At 35.7% G+C, this 26,336-nt stretch overlaps 5 protein-coding genes across 11 annotated transcripts; 4 read left to right on the forward strand and 1 right to left on the reverse strand.

The window, feature by feature from the left end:
• The first annotated feature begins 1,494 nt into the window (after window positions 1–1,494).
• LOC119982980 (agamous-like MADS-box protein AGL11) lies at window positions 1,495–7,338 on the forward strand. Of its 4 annotated transcripts, none has more exons than XM_038826609.1 (9): window positions 1,495–1,627; window positions 2,682–2,881; window positions 5,692–5,773; window positions 5,988–6,049; window positions 6,191–6,290; window positions 6,469–6,510; window positions 6,633–6,674; window positions 6,803–6,963; window positions 7,074–7,338. In XM_038826609.1, the coding sequence occupies exons 2-9, from the start codon at window positions 2,700–2,702 to the stop codon at window positions 7,075–7,077; spliced, it is 675 nt and encodes a 224-aa protein (XP_038682537.1). In that variant the 5' UTR covers window positions 1,495–1,627; window positions 2,682–2,699; the 3' UTR covers window positions 7,078–7,338. The 4 variants fall into 4 exon arrangements, with proteins under 4 accessions (XP_038682537.1, XP_038682536.1, XP_038682539.1 ...); XM_038826607.1 differs by lacking the exon at window positions 1,495–1,627 and adding an exon at window positions 2,090–2,251; XM_038826608.1 differs by lacking the exons at window positions 1,495–1,627; window positions 7,074–7,338 and adding an exon at window positions 2,082–2,251 and having other exon boundaries at window positions 6,803–6,967.
• A 665-nt stretch (window positions 7,339–8,003) lies between these two features.
• On the reverse strand, window positions 8,004–13,865 carry LOC119982378 (immune-associated nucleotide-binding protein 9-like). 2 transcript variants are annotated; one of them, XM_038825710.1, is made up of 6 exons: window positions 13,731–13,865; window positions 12,287–12,538; window positions 11,874–12,151; window positions 9,986–10,150; window positions 9,770–9,904; window positions 8,004–8,399 (listed from the first exon to the last, which is right to left on the reverse strand). In XM_038825710.1, the coding sequence occupies exons 2-6, from the start codon at window positions 12,519–12,521 to the stop codon at window positions 8,193–8,195; spliced, it is 1,020 nt and encodes a 339-aa protein (XP_038681638.1). In that variant the 5' UTR covers window positions 12,522–12,538; window positions 13,731–13,865; the 3' UTR covers window positions 8,004–8,192. The 2 variants fall into 2 exon arrangements, with proteins under 2 accessions (XP_038681638.1, XP_038681637.1); XM_038825709.1 differs by lacking the exon at window positions 13,731–13,865 and adding an exon at window positions 13,363–13,516.
• Window positions 13,866–14,054: 189 nt separating this feature from the next.
• On the forward strand, window positions 14,055–20,011 carry LOC119982380 (hydroxypyruvate reductase). 2 transcript variants are annotated; one of them, XM_038825711.1, is made up of 10 exons: window positions 14,055–14,298; window positions 14,556–14,700; window positions 14,774–14,918; window positions 14,998–15,125; window positions 16,531–16,602; window positions 17,568–17,694; window positions 17,766–17,881; window positions 18,291–18,332; window positions 18,909–19,121; window positions 19,628–20,011. In XM_038825711.1, exons 2-10 carry the CDS (start codon window positions 14,599–14,601, stop codon window positions 19,694–19,696), a joined length of 1,014 nt encoding a protein of 337 aa, XP_038681639.1. In that variant the 5' UTR covers window positions 14,055–14,298; window positions 14,556–14,598; the 3' UTR covers window positions 19,697–20,011. The 2 variants fall into 2 exon arrangements, with proteins under 2 accessions (XP_038681639.1, XP_038681640.1); XM_038825712.1 differs by having other exon boundaries at window positions 14,056–14,298; window positions 17,568–17,667.
• Window positions 20,012–22,288: 2,277 nt separating this feature from the next.
• Window positions 22,289–24,211, forward strand: LOC119982284. Its single transcript, XM_038825585.1, has 3 exons — window positions 22,289–23,296; window positions 23,592–23,644; window positions 23,729–24,211. The coding sequence occupies exons 1-3, from the start codon at window positions 22,943–22,945 to the stop codon at window positions 24,096–24,098; spliced, it is 777 nt and encodes a 258-aa protein (XP_038681513.1). The 5' UTR covers window positions 22,289–22,942; the 3' UTR covers window positions 24,099–24,211.
• Window positions 24,212–24,559: 348 nt separating this feature from the next.
• LOC119982206 (protein phosphatase 1 regulatory subunit INH3-like) lies at window positions 24,560–25,795 on the forward strand. 2 transcript variants are annotated; one of them, XM_038825453.1, is made up of 2 exons: window positions 24,560–24,972; window positions 25,308–25,795. In XM_038825453.1, exon 1 carries the CDS (start codon window positions 24,609–24,611, stop codon window positions 24,960–24,962), a length of 354 nt encoding a protein of 117 aa, XP_038681381.1. In that variant the 5' UTR covers window positions 24,560–24,608; the 3' UTR covers window positions 24,963–24,972; window positions 25,308–25,795. The 2 variants fall into 2 exon arrangements, with proteins under 2 accessions (XP_038681381.1, XP_038681380.1); XM_038825452.1 differs by having other exon boundaries at window positions 25,409–25,795.
• Window positions 25,796–26,336: the final 541 nt, after the last annotated feature.

The following is a 26,336-nucleotide window of genomic DNA, read 5'->3' on the forward strand; positions in this document are numbered from 1 at the left end:
ATAACAAGCAAAGAAGAAGACATATTCCAAGCAATTACGTGAATGAATAGACACAACAAATCTCAATAAACAAAACCTTAACCAGATTCATAGAAAGTGTTTTCTCCTGCAAGATTTTTTTTTTCTTCTTTTTTTTAATTTTTTTTTTATAATAACTAGAGTATCCAAGGCTTAAATAATTTCATGTGGAAGTAATATCAATAACCCAAGAGTTGGATTTTATCTAACTAGCATCTTTAAGCTCGAAAGGCTTCTTAGGAGGGTAAAGGGTCACATTCTTTATTAGATTTAAAACTTTGGTTTCTATTTGAGGGATTCTGTAGCATTCTTGCCTTACCCAAAAAATAAATAAATCAATCAAGGGTTTAATTAAATTGATGCAAATTAACTAACCAATATTAATATCTAGCTACCAACTTTTTTTTGCTCAATTTTTTTCTAAGACCCCAAACAGGGTAAATTAAAATAAGTTGAATTCATCAATAAAGCCTAGAGATTCGTCAATTCATCAGTTCATCATATACTAAACCAAATAGAGTACAAATATATATATGTATACTCTTTTTGTTATATTCTGAATATGGTTTAGATGGTAGGCATGCATGCATATATATCATATATATGTATATCAGTATATGCTAGCTTCAACCTCAACTTTGAGGAAATAAGTTGGAATTCCAGAGAGTTATTTAACAAGTTATTTTCCAATTTCAGATAAGCATTGGTGTGTGTCTCTTAATTTGTAGGATGTATATGGCAAGTTAACTAATCTTCAATTGATTGTCATTTGTCACCACAACAACAGATTCTACTGACTTACCTTCAACAGTTCTACTCATGATATACACACACACACACACACATATATATATTGATAAGCTTAAGTGAAAACTTGATCAAGCCTAACCAAAATTAACTAGAGGCAGCCCTTCCCACTTATACCAAAATTATATCTCAATCAGCCTCTTCTATATATATATATACACACACTTTATGTTAATCCAAAAGCAAATGACTACGAATATGTAAACAAATTCCGAAATTGACTAAATTTAACAAACGAAGAATTGACTTGCAATTCTAATTAGCAAGTCTTGATTTCTTTTCTCAAAAGTCAATTACACGTGAATGGCTGGCACCAAACCCTAGCCTATATAATATATATATATATATATATATATATATATATATATATATATTTATTTATTTAATTGTGTTTAGATTATAAATATCATACAAGGAAGGGTAAGATAGTAAATTGATGTGTATGAGTAAATAAATAAGAAATGAAAACAAATATTGCTATAAATGGTTCGAATTCAGACCTGCAAAGCTGTTTAATTTAGCTAAAACTACAACATCTTGCACTCATTTTTGTATAAAAACAATTCCCAAGTCATTTTCAGAACTATTCTCTTTCTCTCTCTCAATCTCTTAATATAAACTTGGTCTTTCTCCCCATCACTATCTCAGTGGAGTAAGCTAGACAAACAAAGCACGAGCTATAAATACACATAGAAAGAAAGAAAGAAAGAGAGAGAGAAGTGTAAACATATTTGGGTTTTTTCTTTGGGATTCTAAATTTTCCGAAAGCTGAAGTTAATCGGAGAGAGTCTCTAAATCCCAGGTCTGTTTTTGTTTTTCTGTTTGTGTTTCTCTCTTCTTTCTGATCTTTTAAAGAAAAATTACATTTTATCATACATCTATAGTTAGATTTTATAAAAAGATATATATATATATGCTTCAAGTTTCAATACATATATATATATATATACATACATATATGTGGAGGGAGACATAAATGCAGAGTGCAAATTTAGTTTTGTGTGTAGAGAAAAGATTTTTCTTAGATCTGCATATCCAGTGAAACAAAAATCTTAAATTCACTTTTTTTCATTTCTTCTTGTGATCAGTAGATTCAGTATCCATCTCCCAGATTTGCTAGCTTTCATTGTTTTAGTGCATTTTTTTGTATTTGTGTGTGTTTTAATTTTGACATCGCACAAAGCTTGTATATATATATATGTTTTAACTATTTCTTCCCATAAATGGGTTTAACCTAATTATAAGACATAAATTATTGTGCCATGGGTTTCTATTATCATGATTACTGTGTATTTTTGGGTCTCTTGGTTCCAAGATCTTCAACCTCCATTCTCTCAAGCTTCTGAAGAATGACCATATGTGGGTATACAAACACATGCACAGAGAGAGAGAGAGAGAGAGATGAGAGGGTTTTATAGATGATATGGTACATAAAATTAGCCAAATATGCATACAGCTTTGTCATTTTTCTTTTTGATTGAACTCCCAGTGTGCTAGATCTCCTGTACTCAATTTTTTCTGATAAATCGAAGATTTTTCCCTTTATTTTTATTATTAATGATTAATTTAAGGTTCTTCTCATCCCAAGCTAGTTTACTCTTCTTTTGTTTTTCAAAAGAAGTTTCTTTTTCTCACAATTTCTGACAATAATACTATATTTTTTGGCTCTATCAGGCCATGAAAGAAAACCTAATTGTGTCTCTCTCTTTGCATCAAAATTTCATGAATTCCCTAGTGAAACTTCTCTTTTTCAAAGTTTTCCTTTATATAAATAATTTTTTTTTTTTTTTTTTTGTCTTTGATGATTTCCTAATGTGGGTTGAAGGGACTAATTGTGTTAAGCTTTTTAATAATAGAAAGAGATACCTAGATCCATGGGGAGAGGAAAGATTGAGATAAAGAGGATTGAGAACACAACCAACCGTCAAGTGACCTTCTGCAAGAGAAGGAATGGACTTCTCAAAAAGGCTTATGAACTATCTGTTCTCTGTGATGCTGAAGTTGCACTCATTGTCTTCTCTACCCGCGGCCGCCTCTACGAGTACTCTAACAGCAAGTAATTCTTCTTTCTTTTTGTTTCCTATATATATCGTCAGAAGAAAATGAGCAACCATATCATAGCATCCTTTGTATTTGATGTTGTTGGGTTAAAGTGTTTGAAAAGAGTCTGAAATGCACTTAGATGTCTTGGTTTCCAACGCATGAAGAAGAATTATTAGTGTTGTTCTTTGACATAGTCTTTTTAACTTCTATAAATTAATTACAATTAATAGAAGATGGATGAGAATATATATATGTGTGTGTGTGTGTGTGTGTATTGTATGAGATTACATATTAATTAGCCTTTAGGTCTAAATGTTGAAAGATAGAATTATTGTTCATTTGTTTATAGCTATTTTTAGTTAATTACTATATATGTTTGCTTATGCTATGCTACATACATTTCAATTAAATTTCAATGGAGGAACCATTGCCACTAACAGAAAACAGAAAATTATGGAATTTTGCCTTGATAAAAATGTTGCAATTAGGGAATGATGAGAACTGCCTTTTGAAATAGGGTAAAAAAAAAAAAAAAAACTTAGCTTCTTTTAGTTCACACAACAAACAAGAACAATAGATTTGACATATATATGACAGGAAAGAAAACTACAAAGTTTCTTCGATTCGGATTATCTAACTTTGTACATGTAAACTTACACCAATTTGAATGTTTGTATAGAACTCTTGTAATTTTAGTTGTCATTTCAATTTTCCTTTATAGTGTTGCAAACCTTGACAATGTGTAGTGGACAAAACAGTATAATAGGCCAAAAGGGTTTCTTTTGTGTAGTTCTAATCCTTCCCTCTTCTATCATATGTATTAATACATGTGATCTTAGCCATCCCAATATTCTTTTGTTTCCTCTTCCAGAGTTCAAAGCCTCCCATTTTGTGTGTATAAGTCTAACAACCCGAATTTATGCACATACGTGAAGTTCAATGGATAAATTTATATGCTCTCTATCATTAAAAAAAAAAAAAAATGTCAAAGCCCCCCATATCTTTTGTTTGTCCTTATGGGGTGATAAAAAAAATTGCATTATACTGCCTTCTTTGATTGGTTCTATCTCATTTTCTTACTGAAGTTCAATAATTTTAAAATAATTATTCTCTCATATACAATATTAATTAAGAGTTGAAGTTGATTGATGCTTCTTCATCTTAGGCTTCATACATAAATGTTTTAAAACTCTAATTTGTGTTTTGATATTGATGCAGTGGTGCTAGCTTATATACTTTCTGGCCCTAGTGTACAGTTCTTTTTCTTTCCCCTTTTGGGCCCAACAAAAGGTGAAGTTTGTCTGATTTTGACCAACAAATAAAGAAAAAGAAATTCCCACAAAACATATATATATATATATATATAATAGCACAGAGAAACTCACAGTTCCATTGACAACATTGACGGCCTTTAATTAATGTATTAGAAGAAAAAGACTCCATCATTTTAATTGGAGTCAGCTCCAACTGAGCTCTTGTTGCACCAAATAGGGTCTGTGTAACCTTGTGTGATGCACTCTTTTTGAATCTTTTAGGTTCCTTTTTCTATGTCATAATTCAAGACAAATTGCAAATTGCAAATTCAATGGCTGGCATGCATGAATAGTTTGTACATAGAAATGGCTCATATTTATATTTACATCTCTATACTGATGCATGCTTAACCTATTCAACCCATCCTCACAAGTGATTTCAATTCATACTATGAACCCATTTCTAGCTTTGGAGTACTCCATCAATCCCATCTCTTGTATTTATTCACTTGTAACTACTATAACTCTAAAAGTTCACTACTTTTTGTTCATTTTTCTTCACCTAGCATTGTACTTAGGTTTAAACACTCTTCTTTTTTTTTTTTTTTCTGTTCTCATGTTTGAGCAGAAAAGTAAGCTGACTTTGAGTCACAAACTAATGAAATGAGAACTAAAAAATTAATGCTGTTTGGCTATATTTTGATGTATATATAAACCCTAGATTTTTCAAATTCACTCTTTGTAAATATTTTATATTAACTCTTTATTAAATTAACCCCGTTAGAGACTCATCATATTTAACCGAATGTGAGACACCAATCACATGTTTGTCCCGATAATTACGGGTATGAACAACAAATTAATAAGGACCACATTAGAAAGTACTCACAAACGGGACTTGAACCTTGAAATTAAAAAGAAATTAAACTTAGGGTTTGCATGGTTAGAAATATTATAATTGTAGTGAACAAGTCATATTAATTAGTTGATGTGTTTCTTTTCCTTACATATTGCCTCAATTTATATATGATAACATCTCTATTCTACAATTATCATCATCCGAGTTTTTATTTCAAAAGTTTGGGGTCGACTATCTCTAATCTAGAGTGTATATAGTATTTTAAAAAAGGAGATAAAAGGTCCAATCCTTTCCTCTTGAGTTTCTTCTGCCATTATCAGCTTTGGCAACTTCCCATACCTTTTGTTTGTAGCATTTTAGGGAAAGAAGATCTAAAATATTTTTTTAGTATCAGTTTTCTTTTCAACTCTCTAGAAGAAGTGAAACTTTGAGTGCTGTTTCTTGCATTTTCTATTACTATTCGTAGGTTAAGTGATAAATGAAAGAGAGAAAGAAAGAGTACAGTCCTCATTTTATTGACAGAAAGTAGAAGATATGTACTATTTTGATACTTTTCATTTACTTTGAGTTGTGACTTTTATCACCATGAAATTACTGGATTACAGTCCATGATATATACTATTCATTTGCTTAATTTAATGAAGTTTTGGTAATTCTGAATCTCTTAATAACATATAGATTTAATAATTAATTTGGTTTTGGTATATGCAGCATAAGATCAACCATAGAGAGGTACAAGAAGGCATGCTCAGATAGCACTAATTCAAACTCCGTTAGAGAAATCAATGCTCAGGTAACCCATTCTTTCTTTCTTTCTTTTACCTGGTTCAAATCCTAGTTAGAGGTAATTATGCTCTAAACCCTAGCTAGAAATATATCAAGACATCCATGCATGCTTAGAAGGTGAAGCATGGATAAATTAACAATTCCAAGAATTTAGACCATTAATTAAAATTATTAACTTTCTTGTTATCTATGGTGTCTGTATATATATGGATCGAATGTAGTATTTTCAACAAGAATCAGCAAAGCTTCGGCAACAGATTCAAATGCTGCAAAATTCTAACAGGTATTGATCGAGTAATTATCCCCATGACTTGTTTTATTTATTAGTCTCTAAATACCCAAAGGGAATTAATGTCAGACAAATTAATTTATATTTTGCTATGTATCTAACATCTACGGTTTTTTTTCTTTGAATTGGTTCAAGGCATTTAAGTGGTGAATCTTTGAGCTCCCTGAGTGTGAAGGAGCTGAAGCAGCTGGAGAACAGACTTGAAAGAGGAATTAGTAGAATCAGGTCTAAAAAGGTACAAATTGGCAGAACCCACTCCAAGAAAAGAAAAGAAAAACTACATATAAATTATATATATAGATATCATTTTTACTATATAGCTTGATATATATTGACGAATAACTCTCTATCTTATATATATTTTCCCACTATTTTGATCTGATTTAATGCCTGTTATTCATCTCCTGGAACAGCATGAAATGTTGCTTGCTGAAATTGAGTACTTTCAGAAAAGGGTAATTACTGTCTTCCCACAATAACTTTTAATTTCTTTTATATATATATATAAATGATTTCTGATGAAAGCCTTGTAGATATGATTTCTCTGGTACATGTTTGATTAATTGATTAATTGTAGGAGGTTGAGATGGAAAATGAGAGTGTTTTTCTTCGAACTAAGGTATATATATATATGATCGAGCAATAGATTTATCAACTTCCCTATTTGCATCATATTGTGTATATGTGTATATTTATATATATTTACGTCATATATATACTAGTTTAATTTGTGATGAAAATGATCAGATAGCTGAAGTAGAGAGGCTCCATCAGCAAGCAAACATGGTGACAGGCCCCGAACTGAACGCGATCCAGGCATTGGCTTCGCGCAATTTCTTCGACCCAAACATGCTTGAGACTGCAGGAACTGCCTTTTCTCATCCTGACAAGAAGATACTCCATCTTGGGTAATCCATCATCATCTGTGGCTTTATGAGTTTGACATTAAAGAATAACTATATATATATATATATATATATATATTCTCACTTCCACTAATTGTCATTGTTCCTTGCAGATGAAGCAGTGGAGAACAAGTATGCATGCAAATGGAAATGGTGGTACGTGATGGTAATAATATTATTAGTTGGAAATCAATAAAGATATGTCTTTTAATTGTACTATGAATTTGTATTTCCAAGGATAAATTGGAACAAGTGTTCTATTTGAACTGCCACTCCCTCTCCCCCTGGAAGCATGATTTTATTTATATAGTTTTTGTGGGACTCTTATGTAATAATTAACTCTAAGTTGGAAGATAATGGTATGTATGTGTGAACTTATACTCTTTTCTATTTCTTCGAAAATGATAAGGATTCCAGAAGAAGTTGATATCTTAGTTATCTCAGACGCACATTAGTCAAGTGAATTTGTGAGTTTCATGTCCCACATGATACACGTGAAACCCTTGAGAGCATTCGTAACCCTGGATCTCAGCCCATGATCTTGTGGCCCAAATTTGAAGATGTAGCCACGGATCTCTACTCGAGTCCATGACTATTCACAACTGTAAAAGTGTTATGTAAAACCCATACTTGTTGACCCAATTACTCGAAAGTCCATGCTCAATCACACTTTACTTGAAGCCCATAGTCAAGCCCTTAAAACTGTGAAGCCCAAATAGGGTATGAGGCCCACGAAACTCTACAGAAGCCCAAGAAAACTTAAGCCTGTAAAGCCCGTACTCAAGATCGTTTGTGACCCAGGATCTCAGACAATGGACCATTTGCGGCGAATTTCAAGATGTAGCCCACTGAACTCTACTGGGCCACCCTCAAGCACTCAAGATCTTTTTATCTCAGCCCATGAACTATTGCACAAATTAGGAGAAATGGCCCATGGAACTCTACTGGACCCCTCGAAAACTCACAACTATTAAGCCCATAATCGAGCCTCTACGATCATTCGCAACCCTGCCGCTCAGACAAATCAATCCTGCAAACGAGTAGAAAGTAGAAACTCCACACATTTAGTGAGGGGGAAGCAGTTCAAAGTTCACACATTTACGTAGTAGTGGATCAAGGTTTTATAAAATAAATACATAGAAGACAGAAGCAACCACTCGATGAGCAATGGATCAATTCACTTTGCATTGCATCTAATACAACAAACTGAGTACTAGCATATTATAATATTGTCAGAGAATGTGACAACTTTTTGCTCGACTGCGGAGCTCCTCAGTCTCCTTCTGCGCTTTCTCTAAGTTCTCCCTGAGTTTGCGGATTTCATCATTTGACTTCTCTTGCGCTAATTGGGCCATCTCTTGTGCCTTCAGCCGTGCAGCTTGCTCCGCTGCCAATTGCTGTTCAAGTCTACTGTTCGTCTCTCTGAGCTTTTCCTCAACCTAAAGAAAAACGTCGATGATAAACGACAGTCAAGATTTCCAAACACTTATTGCGCAGATAAACCGGAAGGATGGGCAGAACAAACAAAATACAAATAGAAACACAACACGAAAGGAATGAATGAATAAATCCCTAAAGCCCTTGGTATCTTGCTTCCAAGGAAACACCGCATCAAACATTCAAAAAACCCAAGCAAGAGAAGCCTTGCTAGTGGTTTTTTCCCCACACCAATCTATATCCCCTCAACACATCAATTATTTCACAAGGAAAACGAAAACCAAGAGAACACCAATGGCGAAAGCACTCTGCTGGGCCAACACTGACACTGGGAGATGAAAGTTCATTCCATAAATGTTTCTCATTCCATAGCTTTTATCTTAGGTAAACACCAAAAAGCTTAATGGACTACCCATGTTAAAAAATTGAATAAAACCCAACTACCTTGTTTGAAATGTAATTTGCCACAAAGCACAGCATGTATACCATAAATGAAAACATAAGAAAACTGCATATGCAGAACAGATGTCAAATTTGAAATTTGTCAAATATTTCTTAGTAAAATCATGGATAACTTGATCAAATCACATGAATGAAAACATAAGAGGACTGCATATGCTGAACAAATGTCAAATTTGTCAGATATGTCTTAGTAAAATAATGGATAACTTGTTCTATTGATTTGATACGTGAACTCTCTCTTAGCATTACTCAGTATTTAATATATTTTGATAAATGACACCAACACTATATGACAAATCACAATCTATAAGATAAATATCAACTCGCTTTTGGCCTAAAGCATATAAGGATTCCAAGCAGAGAGGGAAAGAGATTGCAAATTCCATACCGTCAGCATGCAAAGAGGGAAAGAGTGACCAGCTACATCAAACAGAAAACAATACCATGGACTATGTCTACTCCATGAAGGTAATCCAATCAGTAAAATCAGTGTGAAGAATAGAGGTCTTAAAAGTTAATTTACCATTTTAAACAAGAGGGCATTTAAAGTGCCTAATGGATGAGATTTATTTGTGGATGAGATTTTTTTGCGGATGAGATTTTTTTTTGCATTTGCTAAAGCAGCACTCTATTCAATTGGTCATAGACATTATAAATAATTTCTGTGGTAAAAGAGAAAATATGGTAGATGGCCTGGGCCAATAATTGCCAGAACAATTTCATGAAGGGAAGGGAATCCTGCAATATCACTGTTAGGCATCTTATATCAATCGCTCTCCCTCTGTCTCTCTCCCATGCTTCTTAATCAAATGTCCGGAAACAACATATATATAATCTAGCCTGCAATATATTAAAGAAATAAAGAATACAAAACAAACAAAGAGAAGCATAAGTAGAAAAACAGGAGTACCATCTCAGTGATCTGCTTTAGCTGCTCTTCATATGATGCATTAATCTGCTCCTTTAGCTCCAATATTTCACGTTTTGAATATCCACTTAAGGAGTTAACCTCTTCTTGTTGATCGCGAAGTTTCCTAGCCCCTTTCTACAATATTCATGAATTTATTATCAAGAAACAATTACAGTTGATTCGCAAAAAAATTATAAATAAATTAAGCACACAAACCTTCAATTCAGCAAACAAGCTATCAGTATAGGGTTGTCCACCAGCTTGTGATGTGACCAAGTTAACAAGGGACAGAAGTTGCTGAAGTTGTTCAACTTTTTTTTGTCCATCTTTGGTCTTGTTATCAAAAAGCACTTGCCGGTTATTACATAGAGCAAGAATTTCCTACATCAATGTTAGAGATGATTGAAATATAAGCATATTTGAGATATTTTATTTTAGAACGATCAAGCAAACTAATATATATAAACTAGCAATTGCCAGTTGAAAAGGCCAACATTCTTCCAAGAATGTCTACAGAGGAATCAAAAGGTACAACTGAGCTGGCCAAAGCCTCAGATGCCAAAACAGTCATAGATAGTGTCTACTGTCTACAGTATCATAACAAGTTAAAACTCACTAAATTAATGCTTTGTCACGCAATCTATAACAAAAGATAAACCAATATATTAACCTACAAGTAAAGTAATTTAACTAACATAGTCTTTGCTATGGAACTTGACTCCAGCAAAGTTAAACAAGAATCATGTAAATGCTGGAAGTGTTTTCAACATAACAACCAAAGCAGAGAATAAATGAGATGCTTAACAAAGGAGAATATGGAACCCAATAAAGTGCACCAAATCTACAGGATTTAATAAAAAATGAAAATTTGATACTCGGTCAAATTCTGGTAAATTGGAAATGAATTTAGTTTCTAAGATAAAGTCCAAGCCAATCCAAAACACTGAGAGCTGAATAACAGCATTATCATGTTTACGCACTTAATTTACTGAAGCAAAATTTTGTGATTGCATTAAAGAAAGCTTGATGTAGGACAACTTTTGAAGTTGTTCTCTTCTACAATCAGAAAATTGCTTTTCAAACTGCTGAGAATGGTAATGTCACTAGTGATTTATGGATGGGTGCTTGTGGATGGATGAAAAGAACAATGATAATCTTAGGGTCTCAGTAAAACCTCCAAGTAATCTCCTCTAGAAGAAAGTTTGATGGAGTCTCAGCACCAAAATAAAACAATCTCTCAAGAGAATTTATTCAAATTCAGATCTATGGAAACTGTATTACGAGTTAGTATAAGAGTCCTTTATATAGAGAGCCAAAGTTCTAATCCTATATGGAAAAATAAAATACTTCTACTTCAAACTAGAAAATAATCTACTAACTCTAAAAAAGAAAAGACTTACTAGTTCTATAAGAACAAATCTACAAATTTATAATATTGTTGAAATACAAATTAATTCAAATTTCTGCTCAAAGCTACATAAGCTAACTTATGATAGTGTTCCTAGTGTAATGCATCCCTTCCCCATGTAAGTAAAGAAAGATATGTCGCATGAAGGCATGAAGGATGTCACACGTAAGAATATATAGTAAGACAACCACACATGCAGTTAGATTATAGGGTATCATAGATTATAAGCCATTTATAAAGGAAGCAATAACAGAAGTATAAGCAAACATTAGTTTATAATCTGAGGCATAGACTTCAAGCTAATGTGGTGGGTAAAATTTGACTATGGTTCTGGAATTGTTCCATCTTTTTAAAAAATCCTTTAACTTAGATTTTCAGTAGTCCATAAAACAACTCATGTAATAGCTGACTAGTTACCCTTTAATTACAGTGTACCAAAAAGGGGATATATCATATAAGTCAATGCAGAAAAGTATAAAACTAAGCGAAAACACACCCCTAATCAGTTAATCAAGTTTTATTGCTAAGAAACAACCTATTAAAAATTCAATATGGCGTACAAAAGCATGAAAGCATTAGTTCACATACATCCACGGAGGTCAAAAAGATTAATGCTCAGACTCAATCCACAAAGAACCAAAAAGTAAAAAAATGTGTATCACAAACCAATTATCATAACATGGTTAAGAAATTAACCTTTAAAGGTTTTGGACATTCTCGACCCAAATAATCTTCTAGAGTCTCGTCATTATCTTCAAGTTCATCACCACCAGTGAAGACAACAATCATATAGTCAAATATTTTGCTTCCAAACAATGTCTCCAAACTACGAAGCGCGGCTTCTTCTTCTTGAGAAAAACGAGTCCGAACTGAGAAAACTACAAGGACTGCATGGATCCCATCCTTTGCCAAATCAATACATTTCACAATTTCTTTGCCAATAAATTCAGACCCAACTGAAGAATCAAACAACCCTGCGATGGATGATTCACGTTAGTATTTGTATCTACTAATTTGTGCACATTCACGCTATTCCTTAGATGTACAAGTACAACAACATGCGTCATATAAGTTCACACACAATACAGGTAAGTTTTGCATGTTCATACCGGGAGTGTCAATGACATTAATAATTTGACCATCTTTCATTATAGTTTGTTGCAGCTCACAAGTACTGGTCACACCAGATGAGCTAGCCCTTGATTTGAAGGCTTTTCTTCCAAGAACGGTGTTGCCAGTAGCACTTTTTCCATTGCCGGTTCGTCCAACCAAAACCAATGTTCGAACTGCAATCGATGGAGATGTAAGCTCCCAATCATCATCTATCGAACTTCCACCCATCATGTACGACCTGAGTTAATCTTCACAGTGCAAATACAATTAATCATCAATCAAAACCCCAGTAAATGATAATACTTAAACTATAAGTCTCTTGACTTCACCGAGAAATCTATCTAGCCAACGTTCAAAAAATATTGTTTATTGATAAAATAAAGTGCTACTAAACAAAAGTTGAAAAATTATATAAATAAAACAAGCGCGAGCTCAAACCATTAAAAATATGGATATAGGAAATGCAGAATTGAGCACAAAAAAATGCCAAAAAGTAGACATGGTGCGATAAATATCATGATCTTAAAATTAACCAAGAATCAAGATTGATGAACTTTTGGACAAGTGACATAGTGAAATCAGAGAGCAGAACATGGCCAAAAAAAATGACCTTCATCTTTAAATACATACTTGAACATCGACTTAAGATAACAGAAATGTAGCTAATGATATCACTTCCTTCGGATTTGCTTACCTTCTACGCAAAATACAACATAATCTTGAGAAAATATTCGTGACACAAATCAGCAATACGTAAAAAATTACATCAAAATCAAAATTGATGGACTTCTAATCATCAATTAAACGTCTAATATAAATAGAATGCACAAATCACGATTCTCGACAATCCATAGGTAAATATGATATTGACAAGAGTAAGATCAAACTTCAAAGGCACAAAATTTTCGTTAAAATCAGAACATAAGAGGTAAAACCTAGAAAATCCCAATAAAGTAAGAAGAGGAGAGTCGATCATACAATCGATGAAAATAAACATGAAATCAAACAACTAAATTAGAAAACAATAAGTTTTCTCGAGATTTATGAAGACAAATGAATCGCCGAAGATTACTTGCTTAGCCGAGAAGGAAAGTGTGAGAAGAAGAGCCGATAGAGACAAGGCTCAAGCTAAGGATGACGATAAATCTCTACGGCAATCCAGGCAGTCAACAACTCAACATTGTAGTCAACTGCAGTACAGGGAATTGGAAGAAACTGGTCCAATAAGGAATTCCGAATTCGAGTCGACCATCTATTGGGCCAAGTACGAACTTGAGGCCCAATTCAACAAGCAAAGACAGAAGCACATAGTTTCCTCAAAAAAACACCACCCAATTTAAGAAAACTAAACAGAAACCCTAGATTAATACACTTGAGGGAAATCATACCATCTCAACAAAAATTTAGTAACAAGTTCGCAGTCATAAGAACAGTATTTACCTTAATTTGTTGAATAAAAGTGATTGAAGAGGAGGATGAAGAGGAAATTAACCAGAACAAATAGATAAATGGAGTTCGGAACAAGGAATGTTGCGGAACTCCGTGCATTGTGAGACTCTTCAGATTCCAGCGTTGTTATCAAGGTTGGAAAAGGAAGACGCAAAGCCCCGCGCAATCTAAACGCATTGTGAACATGGGCTTTTGGAATTGGGCCTCGAGTTTAGGGGCAGCCCAATACTCGGCCTGCTTTCAAGTCCATAAGCCCAGTTTTAAGAGATGCTTTTTCCCTTTTGACGACATCGTTTTCTGGAAGCAGATTATTGTGGCAAATACCCGAGGGAAAGAAGAAGGAGCATTTCGACTTTCCATAATCACTCACGCGGAAGCAGGGGAGGAAGTGGTTAGGGAAATCGATGTTGAATTGAAGACTGAAGGACCCATTGAAGAGGACGAAAGTGGTGATTAAGCAGCTATCTTCCCTTCTCTCCAAGACCGTTCTCCTCTCTCAATTCGAAGGCCGCTTCTTTGACCGCTACGACTGGTTCTGCTTCCATCCGGGAAAGTTCAGGTTTTTCTTCTGTCTTTTATTCTTTTTTATTTTTGTTTGGATTATATCAGTGACGAAGATGATCACATAGATAAGGTCTGATTAAGCTGACCCAATTATAATTAAGCCACATATAATAATCAGAATCAAGAAAACTCTCTGTAAGTTATCATGAGAGGTGAAAGTAGGGATCTTTTGTTCCATCTCTATTCACGTTTCGGGAAAAACCAAACGATCATACTCGATACTCAATAGCCTCTGTGTTTTTGGCAACCAAGGTCAACTCATACCCCACCAATACGCCAACTCAGTGGAGAAGGAATGGCGAGGGATATCGTCACTCGCGTTCTCTTTTGTGGGCCGGACTTTCCTTCTGCTTATAATTACACCAAAGAGTATTTGCAGAGCTACCCATTCATCCAGGTACGTGTTTATGCATATAAATTGTTTAATTTTGATAAAAAGTTTTTGACTTTTGTGTGTGAAAATATTGTAGGTTGATGAGGTGCCTTTCTGCGATGTGCCTGATGTTATAGGGGAGTACCATATGTGTGTAGTCAAAAACTTGCGCTTCGATTCAAATCTTATGTCTCGTGCAACTCAAATGAAGGTCATGATGCAATTTGGAGTTGGGTTGGAGGGTATGTGAAATTTGGATTCCTGCTTTTGTGATGGTTACTTGATGGGTTTAATGTATGTGTTTGTTTGGGTTTGTTGAAGGTGTTGATATAGATGCTGCTAAAAAGTGTGGGATCAAAGCGGCTAGGATTCCGGGTGATTTGAGTGGGAATGCAGCTTCTTGTGCAGAAATGGCTATTTATCTAATGTTGGGCCTTCTCCGAAAGCAGGTTGGTGTTTTCTTTCTGGGAAAGAAAATTATTCAATTCATGTTGCTGTTTAACCTAGGGGCGCCAGGCGAGGCGAGGAGCACCCTAGGTGCCTCGCCAAGCCTCAATCGTCTGGCTTCAGCCAGGCGTGGCCTAGGTGCGCGCCTCAGACCAGTGCAAGGCTGGTCAGGCTGGCGCCTAGGAGAAATAGGGTTAAGTGTGTTGTTTTCACGGAGGGAAGGCTCGTAAGCAATGCTTGGTTTGTTTTGGAGGTTGAAGATGAAGTGAAGAAGACGAAAGACTTTTCTTTCTAAAATTAGTAATTAGTAAATAAAGGAATTTATTTTATTTTATTTATGTGGATGTTGGCTTTTCGTACAAAAGGTAAAAAACGCAGACATGATGTCATATCAGAGCCATAATTACTCTATTTTTTTAACCCTACATGCCCTGTCATCATATCAGAGTATAATTACTCTATTCACCCTATGGTTTGAATTTTTCAAGAAAAAACTCGGAGCTAATTTACAATTATAGTATATGTAATGTATGTATACTGATCCATTTATAATATAAATAGAGTTATTTATATTACAATGGACTGGGCACCTTGTGCAGTCCAGGAATTTTGAGCTTTATCATATATTTATCATTTTTTAAGAAAATTGCTCCTAGCTTTGCTCGGGCACATGCCTTGCGCCTCTGGCGTTTGATAGGTGGTGCGTCTTGGTGTGCCTCTTGCCTTTAACAACACTGGTAGGGAGTTATTTCTACAAATGCAATGCTCATTTGGGTAGAGGAATGGCGTGGAAATGGAGTTGAATCAAGGGAAACGACATGCTTTAAATGAGAAGATAAAAAGAGTAGCACTTCTCAAATAAGGAATCATTATGATAGAAATCCTCTGACAACACAATCCTTTGGAAATTTGTGTACTTTGCACTCAGTTTTTAGTTTCTCCTTTATCGTCAAATTTATTTTACCTGGTGAATCTCAAGCTTGGGTCAAAGAGGAGGCCCCTTGTAGGCGTGTAGGTTCTTTTTTTATGCGTTTCTCAATCTTGGCTTTAATATGGATGCTGAAGAGGGTCTTGGGTTGTCTGATTTTGAAGTTTTGACTCAAATCATTTAATTGTATAATCGAAAGATCCTTGGTCGTTACCACTTCACAGGCATTTCCCATACTCTCGAACGCATATCCATCACTCCTGGTTCATAATGACTTTGGAGCCTTTTCTCTTTGTTGTTTCAGATTTTCACTTGTGTTTTACTTTTTTCTTTTGGTTTCTCTTTTTTCGTAGTGCAGAAGTTCTTTGTTTGGTAACTGTCACTTAAATTCCCTGGATAATTGCAGATATCGAATATGCATTTTACCTTCATTTTCTTGGGGATCCAATGATTTTTTGCACCTTGTGTGATCATTACAGAATGAGATGAATATTTCTGTGAAGCAGAAAAAGCTTGGAGAGCCAACTGGTGATACTTTACTTGGGAAAACAGTAAGTTCTTTTTCTGCCATGCAATGCCAGAAATTTCATATCAATGATAATAATATTATTTTCTTTTTTTAATGAGTTTCTTTGAAATTTCACTAATGCTGGGCACTGTGAACAAATACATTATATAAGTGATAATAGCGGCTTCTGCATTGTGTTCAATGTTTATAATTTTATTGAGAGGAATAACATACAATTGTTGCCTTGTATTTATGGCAAAGACAACCAATAGCCATTAATATGACTTAATCATCAGTCCTGCAAAGGGGCTGTTGGATTTTCATATTCTTTAATAAGTTTAATCAAATCGGCATGAGCTGACATCAAAGCAAGTTCTACGAATGTGAATCCTATTGGTGCTTTTTCGTTGAAGTTTTACCATTGAAGACATGACACAACATCCACTGGACAGGGGCAACAGGGTTTGTGAAGGGCAGATGTATGCAGTCTTAGCCCCATGGGTGTATATACTGTAAACGCCTGCTTTATAGTAATGGCCATAAGTTGGCACTGTTAGTCTTTTAAAGAAAAAAATCGACAGCCTGGAGCTACTGCAAGATCTTCATTGGCTACAAAAGCTTACTGTTAATTATCCTTCTTGTCATTATTTAAAAGGCTTGGAAAGAAAGAAACTCGAGGGACTTTGCAGGTTAGGAAAATCCTAACGAAGGATACATTGTTACAGCTCCTGAGTTTCTGGAGCTTTTTCTTGCAATTTTGACGAACAGCAATCGTTTGATGTAACTGATTCTTCTGTCATACGTAGTCTATCCCGTTCATATTAGGGGGTGTTACCCGCATGGTGCCTTTTTCATTAACAATACTTATCCTTTTCTGCTCAAAGAAAAATGATCATGCCAGTATTTATCATCAAACGAAATGGTTATTCCTTCTGTTTTCAGATATTTCATCTATGATAACTGTATCCTAGTTTCTTATGGCCTACTAAATTCTCTTTGCATGTGCAGGTCTATATTATGGGATTTGGCAACATTGGGATTGAGCTGGCCAAGCGCTTGCGACCATTTGGTGTAAAAGTTATTGCCACAAAAAGGAGCTGGGTCACAGGTTCACAGTATTCTTGCCAATCTAACGGTATCTAAGGGAAAAATATAGATAGCAAAACTATTGTGAAGGGTTTTTAACTTGGTTATGAATATTGTCAGATCTTTCCACGAAAAGTGATGATTTGGTTGATGAGAAGGGAAAACATGAAGCTATGTATGAGTTTGCAAGCAAGGCTGACATAGTTGTTTGTTGCTTGACTTTAAACAAAGAAACAGTTAAGATTTCCTCTACTTCTTTGTTTACTCTGGATTCGTGTGCTTCCATGGAGTATGATACTGACTGCAGATTTTGGAGACGTATTTTACATATATACATTTGTATCTACATACTTGCTCAGAATTTGGAATGGACCAAGTTTATATTTTTAACATGAAACTCATATAGGCATAAAGGGATATGCATAGAGATTTGCATTGTAAGTTTAAGTAGTCTTGATGAGTTGATGAAGTGTGTCCAATCTGTTGTTACTTGTTACTTTGGTATATTCATTTCTCTTCCTTTCATTCATTAGAAAATTAGAACTGTGTCTTGTTAGATACAGAGGTTATGAAAATTCATTCTGTGAGTACAGATAGGCTAGAAGATAAAGCGTCTGGTCAGTTAACATCTTGGCCTTTTTTCAGGTGGGCATTGTTGACAAGTCATTCATATCTTCTATGAGAAAGGTTTGTTTCACTCAGATTTCTTTGAAATTTCACCGCTGCACGATGGTGATTTATTATTGTTCATCATTCTCTCCTCTTTTAGTGTAAAAATTTATAGCATTGAGAACTTCCTTTCAAATTCCTATGAAATTACATCTAGAGGTACACCCTAATGGGTGGGTGAAGACTGAAGAAGAATGCCTGAGTGAAAAAAAAAGAAAGAAAAAGGATTTGTGTTTTTTTCATTGTGAACCTGTAATCGATGATAACACCCAACATCATTTCAGACTTTTTTTCATGTGAATTACCATATTCATGGTTATTTGACCAAGAAGAAATTGGGAGAGGAAGCAAGTTTTTTTTCTCTGTTTTCTTCATTCCAAGGTGGTTTCGTTGGGGGGGTTGGGGGTACTCAAGATCTAAACAAAGAGCATGACTGCATGAGCAAACACTTCCATATGGTTAAATCTTTAGTGAAACAACTTCCGCTAAAGATCTATTTGATAAAGGAGCAGCTTACCGTTGTTTTTCAATATTTTTGAATTTTGATATCCTGGTTAGATCATCTCCGCCAAATTTTTACTGTTGTTATTTCAGGGTGGTCTTTTAGTTAATATTGCTAGAGGGGGATTGCTAGACTATGCAGCTGTTGTTCATCACCTTGCGGTTGGCCACTTGGGAGGCTTAGGCATTGATGTTGCTTGGACTGAGCCATTTGACCCTGATGATCCAATTTTAAAATTCGAAAATGTTCTAATCACACCTCATGTTGCAGGGGTTACAGAACATTCTTATCGATCAATGGCTAAGGTACAAATTGTTGTGTATTTGCTGAGTTCTTCAACTAATATTACTTTAATTAGGTTTCAGTGTCATATTGTTTTCACTTTATATTTTTTGAGTATCTGACACAGTGACACTCAATTTACATCATCTCGTAGTCCAGAAGGAAGAACTTATTTAACTTCCTATTTTAATTCTTCGATAAAATTTACGTAAATGGCTTTGCCCTGCCTTGTCAAGCTGCTATTCAAATCATGAAAATTGGCACTTTACCGATTATGATTATTCCCTGTTTCTTGTAAATGGCTTCACCCTGTTCTTTCGTAGGAGCTTTGATACTCTCCCTTGGTTTTATTTCATTGCACGGTCCTTCTTGGAGGGGAAAAAAAGATTCTTTATTGCAATTAGAGGCACAGATTTTCCGTGAAGTTAAAAATCATTAATCTATTGCCTAGTTAATATCAAGTTATGTAAATGTTCTTGAATCTTTTGAGCATGGCCTCTTGGTTTTGCTGATGGTTGTGCCGTTGCAGGTCGTTGGTGATGTTGCCCTCCAACTTCACGCTGGCACTGCCCCGACTGGGATAGAGTTTGTCAATTGATTCAGTACCGATATCTGCTTCTTCAATTGTTGGGAGCAAATAATTTCGGATGCAACTGAAGACAAAGATTGTTTACAGATGTGAATTGATCTTTGCCTCAACACTGTTCATGTTTGCATATCTGCTCTTATTTGAAACCAGATTATGGACATTTATTTTTTTCTTAACAGTTGGAAGTCAAAAGGAAAGGGTTTCCATTGAAGGCCAGACCCTAATCCCAAATATTTGTTTGACATCAAGGCATTTTACCATTGCTATTGTTATTGCATTGCTTATGAAATGGTCAAAAGCAAGTGTCTTTTTACTTTTGTATTCAATGACGACTTTCAATACGTTTTTATGGCACATAGAATTCACATGCAACAACACTCACAAATATATTTTCCGCATGGATTTGAATCTGTATCGTGAGTAGAAATACACGAATGATTAGCCAGCTGAGCTCTGGCCGGTAGGACTTTCAATACTTGATCTCAATATATAATGCACAAAGCCAAGACCAACCAAAGAACATAAAGCCATGTCCATCCAAACACCACCACTTAGAGTCCACCATGAAGCTGGAAATGTCAACTTCAATACCAAATACATCTAAACCTAAAGCCCTTACGTAGCAACTGGTCTCTTTTGGTCAATCAATCAATCCCTGGTTTTTCGTGACCAAACCATGTGCAAGGATTTTAGGTTTTGTGTTGGTGACTTTGTTCCCCATGTGGGCATGCATGGTATGGTCTACACAGTAATGGCTTGCTTGATTGAATGACCCAAAATCATTGCACAAAAATTCCAACTTCCCTTGTCCTTTCCTCTCTTTTTCTCAGCTCTTTCAAAAAATTTCAACATTTTCACCTCTCCTGTATAGTCTCATTAAATGTTTTCATAACTTTTTTTTTTAAAAACAACACTCCTGCTTCCATTCTTTGAGTGTTTTCAAACTGTTAGTAAACCAATGAGTTCTACTCAGAGGCAGATCAGACCCATAAATGTTCAGGACCCAATACACAGATGGTGCATACTGTACTCAACAGTTTCCAGTCAATCTCCAACTACCAGTTCTGAAATGGTTAGAATTCCATAGATAGCTGTGCTATCCCCTACTTTTTTCTGTTTATGTTCACATTTATCCATCAACAGAGATTTCACTTTTCTGGGCTTACCCTATGAAGTGAACCATGCCTAATTATTGTACTCCACAGCTTCAGAAGCATTATTGAGTTCTCACTGTCTCTGTTTTTTTTTTTCTATCTTTTTTTCCTGTGTGTGAGTGAGTTTTCGCTATCTGTGCCAACCCTACTATCCTTCTATAAATCTGTCCTTACTTTTAGTCCATCATCACAGATTACCCACAAGAGTGGAGCTGTGGAGCAGGAAAATGAATGGTTACTCAACTTGTTGTCAAGTTAGCCTTCAAAAATCCAGATCCACTGAATTCTCTGAGTTTTACACTCCTCTTCATGAAACCAAACCCATATTGAGCCATAATTCTAAGAACCCAGATAGAAAACCAATCCAAAACAACCAAAACAATGTTAGAAATTCAGAGCCAGAAGAGGAAGACAATGAAGATGGAGAGATATTTGGGGTGATTTTAAGCAGAATATCTTCTGTTAAATCCACTTGTTGTCATGTGGAGAAGGAAAAGTCACTTGCAGGTGGTGCAGTTGGGAGAGTGTTTTCTATGAGAAGTCTTTCAGTTGGAGAAGGATATTCTAGGATTCATTACAGTGATGATGGTGAAGAACAGTCCACATTGCATAAGAGAAGAAGTAGAAGAAAGAAAGGCCATTTCCTCAGGCGCCTTTTTGGATTCTAGGCTATTCCTCTGTTCTGTATACTCTGTTTTTGCTTCCCAATATTACATGAAACTATTTCTTGGGTGTCTATGAGTCAATTCTTCTTTTGGCTGTGGTCCTGTGATTTGGTTACAAGAATTTAACCAAAAATTTTAAACTTTGATTAAATACAAAATTGGGTTGTTAATGTGATTAATGTTTCGATTTAAGCATTTGGAAACTTCTAATTGCATTCTTACTGGATAATAACTAGTGGGGTCTACAAAATTAGGTAAGATAAGAAACTTGCATTGATGGGGTAGAGTAAGTGGTGGACACACAGTTCATCAGTATTCAGTGGTGGTACTTCAACTTATACAAAGCTAATATTATTGTATAATTAAGTCCCACTTGCAGTTAGTTCAAAGCCTTTTAACAGTTCTCTCTGAGACTCTAGATCTATATTAGTGCTCGACTCAAAATTTTGTTTTAGAACAAATTGAATTGTGACTATGAAGCTTTACTACTTGTTTTGTTGCATGTTAGCCATGGCTCTCTTGGCCTCTTCAGGTAATGGTGTAGTAGTGTTTGCCTCACTTTTACCCATATATCAGTATCCAAAATGGGAAAACAGAGCAAACACTGTTTTCAATGTCAAGTGTTTGTATTAATGTTTTCATATTATTTACAGTAGCATGGCATGATTATATTGACTGTGTAGTTTATGAAGTAATGAGGTTCTGTTTTGTTAATTATCTGTGGTGAAACATGCAATCCAGTGGGGACAATGGAGGTGATCAAAGAAGATGGAGGGAGGTGTGTGATGGTGATGGACCCAAATGGATGCAACCTCTCATCTTGTAGGCAAAGATGTTTTCAACAGAAAAAATGGGTATGGAGCATGTTTGTCTAATCTTAAAGAGGGTTCCTATCAATGTGTGTGCTACATTACTTGCATTTAACTTGTGGAAAACCCGAGTTGAGGCTCATATTGGATGTTCAAAGGTTCAAAGGGTAAACTTGTAAGGTGCAGTTCTCGTTAAAAAACCAGGAGATAATTGCAGGTGTAGTTCTCAAATTAAGCGAACTAAAATTTTATAATATACAAATGCCTCTCTTCTGCATAACTTAAGCACGTTACAACTCACAATAACTAGGAACAAGCCCAACTCCATTTAGCAGGTAGTGGCCCATTGAAACTGACCTGTTTGAATGTGGTGATGGAGTATGGACCATACATTGCACACAAGTAAGTTACTAGTCCATGACCCATCTTACCCATCCATACCTTATCTGTCTTTGGAAAATTTGTCATCAACTCATCCACACAAAATTAAAAGAAACAAAAGAAAATCCAAATTATAGCAGCAACAACGACAACAACTCAAAACCCATACTGCTGGCTAGCATTCAATGATGATCATGGAAGTGCTGCAAGTTATATGGAGATGGGGAGCAGTTTTGTGAAGAACACATGAAAAGCATGGCTACAAACTTCCATTACCACATTTTAGGAAGAAGTCATGTGTATAGAGAGACCAATTATAGATATACAAGGCATAGCTGCAGGGTATTTATACAGCAGAACAAGGGTTTGGAATTGGAGAGATGCAGAGTTGGTTTTGTGCAGTGTTGTGGATCTCCTACATCATCATTGAAGAAGGAAGTTGGGCTTATTGATAGAGAATACTTGGTGAGTGAGTATGGATGGAATGTGAGGAGATTGGCTGAGGAGAAACAAGAAATCAGAGAGGCAGCAAATATTCAAGCTGAAGCATTTCATACCCCAGTTGCTCTCTTCAATGATATGTTCTTTGAATTCTTCAAGGTACCATTTCCTTCCTTGCTGATGCTCTCTGTTTTTTCTTTCTGATTTCCCTTGTGGGTCCCATGTTTGCTGCTGTTTTTCTTCAAGTTACAACAGTACTTTGTTTTTGTTTGTTCGAAATGTTAAGGATTCTAGTGTCTTTTGTCCCAGAAATCTCAAATGCTGAGATGAATGCACATGATACATATAAAATCGTGTGTGCGTCCATCTCAACATCTGGGATAGCTGGGACAAAAACATTGGAATTCGTAAGACTTGGTGTTGTTTGTTTGATTGCATTTCTTTCTGGGCACAGGCTGAAGTCATTTCTGGGCTGCTTTACAAACTTAGAAACTCGCCTCCAAACAGGTAACGTTGTGGGTCTTGAATGGAACATTTAAATGAAAATTATTGGAGTTTTTAAGATTATTCTGCTGGTTTCATGAACACCAGGTATGCATGTTTGGTTGCTGAGGCCAAGCAGAAACTTGTGGGGATTGTGGATGTTACTGTGATGAGGGATGAAGCAGTACTGCAACATCTACGTGGTGCAGAAGAATACCTTTATGTGTCTGGAATTGCTGTCCTGCAAACTTTCAGGAGGCAGAAAGTAGCAAGTGCCTTGCTCAAGGCCTGTGACATGCTCTCACTCCAATTGGGTTTTGATTATCTCGTCCTTTGGGCCTATGAAGATGATTTGGGTGCTCGTAAATTGTATTCTAGTGCAGGTTACAAAGTCATCTCTGGTGATCCTCCATGGATTTCTACTTGGATTGGAAGAAAACGCCGCATTCTTATGATCAAACGATCTCATTCTTCTTAGATACAAGAATGCTAATCTTACTTGAACATAGAACCCTCGAAAGTGTCTCTATATACATCTCTTTTCTTTTAAATGTAAACTGTGCGTTTACCATGCAAATAAGTATACAGTGACTCAACCATGGTGCACAAAATCATTTGGGTGATAGTGTGGGACCAAATCATATGAAATCGGGAGATCTTACGTTTGATTATCATTAGGGGTAATACTCTTGTGATCACGCACTGAGTTTTGCTTAATTTACCTTATCGTGAAGTGAGAAACTTATATGTGTGCGCAAACATAAGGGCTAGAATTTATGCACATATCATATCTCCAATGGTAACATTGTGCATAACAGTAAAAATTGTGGGACCCCTGCCGTTTAGTAACAGTCGAATCAGTCATATTTGGGCTTTTAATTTTTGGCCCAAATTACTGGCGTAAGCCCAGGCCTCAAAGTTGTTGTCGGACTCGTACGATCCCTAAATTGGTTCCCTGGAGTCCTAACCGACTGCAGTGAGATCCGTCATGGCGCAACAGGTGACGGCCTCAACATCCTCTGCAAGTGCAAACACCGTGACTCTTCAATACCCTGCCCCTCCTCTCCAACAACAACAGCCGCCACAGACACTGGTTCTCCGGCTGAACCGGAAGAAGAAGGTGTCATGGAAGGAGGGTACAGTGGACAACGAATTCATGCAGAAGAAAAGCTCCAAGATTTGCTGTATCTTCCACAAGCAGAAGCCCTTCGACGAGGACGACAGTGACGATGAACACGATCATGATCATGATCACGGTCACATTCATGATCTCGATCACGATCACGATCACGATCACAACAACCATCAATCCGACTCCCAGTCTTCGTCCAACGACGGCTGACATCTTGATTGTGAGTTTGTGAAATCAAATCAATTCATACGTTGATTTTGATTTTATTCTTTGTATATGTAAATCCAGATCTCAAGTCATAGCGTCTGTTGATATTTGAGTATTAATAACTCATATTATGACACTGAGGATACGTATGGTTTTCAATAGTGATTGGTGGAATCATGTCCTGAGAGTTTTGGGATTCAGTGCTATTTTCATGCTTTTTTTATTCCAATTGAGATTTTCTCTTATTTTCTGTGCTGTAGTTTTTGTCACAGTTCTTGTACATCAACTGCCATAAAATCAAGATTAAAGAAACGAATGACATATTAATGCTGCAAATTATTGAATCAGGTCTAGCAACCCTTAATATTTTGGTTTTTCTGACTCTTGTACTGAGTTGCTTTTCGCTCCCTTCAACCTGATACTTAAGAGGCCTTTCATGCTTTCACTAGCCATGCTTTTGTTTCATGCTGAAGAGAATGAAGGTTTGCTTGTGTACTTTGATGACAAGATCAATTTTTGACCACCTGAATTTGAATTGCTGGCGTGCTCGTTGGTTGGAGTTGGACATTGAACTAGTAAGTTCAAGCTTAGCCCCTTTCATTACATGGCTGTGGTGAACATCGTTTTACCATCTAATTTGTGCCATCACTTAATGGCAGCATGTTGTCATGTCTAGAGGTGACGTACACTATCAACGAATTCTTTTATGGAGAAAGAAGTAGATAAGTTAGAAGATGTATGCATATTTGGACTGCGAATGGAGCTAAATACATCTATAGTGTTTTTATCATTATACTTTTATTCCTTTTGAATGACATATAATTCTGGGAAAACAATTGGACTTGAAGCTGTTAATTGTACTAACAAGTTGCTGTGTAGGGTTCTGCAATTTTCACAGGAGTAGGTAGGTGGTATATATTTTGGGAATCATGTGATAGAAATGGAAAAGGTTATAGGGCTTCATGTGAGTGAAATTTGAGTGATGTTACAGAAATATAAGAGGATAAGTGCGAATGAATAGGAGGACCTCCTTTTATTAGTAGACTGAGAACTGAAGTAATGTGTCACAGTCTCATGGTTAAGTGCGGGACCAATTGGTAGTGTTAGGATGATGGGACAGTGATACAAAGTGCCTTGAATTTCTTGTCAAAGAGGGTATGTAAGGCTTCTGGAATGATTGATTCATCTTTTCAGGGAGTCAACTAGAGAGTATATGGGAGAAGGACAATGAATTAATGATAGGAGATTTTCCACTCTTACATGATGTAGGTAGAAGGCACTTTTTTTTGCTTACAATGTTGCTTCTCATTGATTCCAGGTCTTGTATTTGTGTTGCTTAGAAACTCACTATGAAAAATTGAATGATTGATGGATATA

The sequence above is a fragment of the Tripterygium wilfordii genome, chromosome 17 (assembly GCF_013401445.1).
Source record: "Tripterygium wilfordii isolate XIE 37 chromosome 17, ASM1340144v1, whole genome shotgun sequence".
Lineage (NCBI taxonomy): Eukaryota > Viridiplantae > Streptophyta > Magnoliopsida > Celastrales > Celastraceae > Tripterygium > Tripterygium wilfordii.

Coding starts and splice junctions, on each gene's coding strand:
- LOC119982980 (XM_038826608.1), top strand. Junction 5,774..5,987: donor TTAGAGAAATCAATGCTCAG/GTAACCCATTCT, acceptor GATCGAATGTAG/TATTTTCAACAAGAATCAGC. Junction 6,291..6,468: donor GTAGAATCAGGTCTAAAAAG/GTACAAATTGGC, acceptor CTCCTGGAACAG/CATGAAATGTTGCTTGCTGA.
- LOC119982378 (XM_038825710.1), bottom strand. CDS start 12,521: ATGATGGGTGGAAGTTCGATAGATGATGATTGGGAGCTTACATCTCCA. Junction 12,152..12,286: donor TAATGTCATTGACACTCCCG/GTATGAACATGC, acceptor CATCCATCGCAG/GGTTGTTTGATTCTTCAGTT. Junction 10,151..11,873: donor AATGTCCAAAACCTTTAAAG/GTTAATTTCTTA, acceptor ACATTGATGTAG/GAAATTCTTGCTCTATGTAA.
- LOC119982380 (XM_038825711.1), top strand. CDS start 14,599: ATGGCGAGGGATATCGTCACTCGCGTTCTCTTTTGTGGGCCGGACTTT. Junction 14,919..14,997: donor ATTTGGAGTTGGGTTGGAGG/GTATGTGAAATT, acceptor GGTTTGTTGAAG/GTGTTGATATAGATGCTGCT. Junction 17,695..17,765: donor GTATTCTTGCCAATCTAACG/GTATCTAAGGGA, acceptor GAATATTGTCAG/ATCTTTCCACGAAAAGTGAT.
- LOC119982284 (XM_038825585.1), top strand. CDS start 22,943: ATGAAAAGCATGGCTACAAACTTCCATTACCACATTTTAGGAAGAAGT. Junction 23,297..23,591: donor TGTTCTTTGAATTCTTCAAG/GTACCATTTCCT, acceptor TTCTGGGCACAG/GCTGAAGTCATTTCTGGGCT. Junction 23,645..23,728: donor AGAAACTCGCCTCCAAACAG/GTAACGTTGTGG, acceptor CATGAACACCAG/GTATGCATGTTTGGTTGCTG.
- LOC119982206 (XM_038825453.1), top strand. CDS start 24,609: ATGGCGCAACAGGTGACGGCCTCAACATCCTCTGCAAGTGCAAACACC.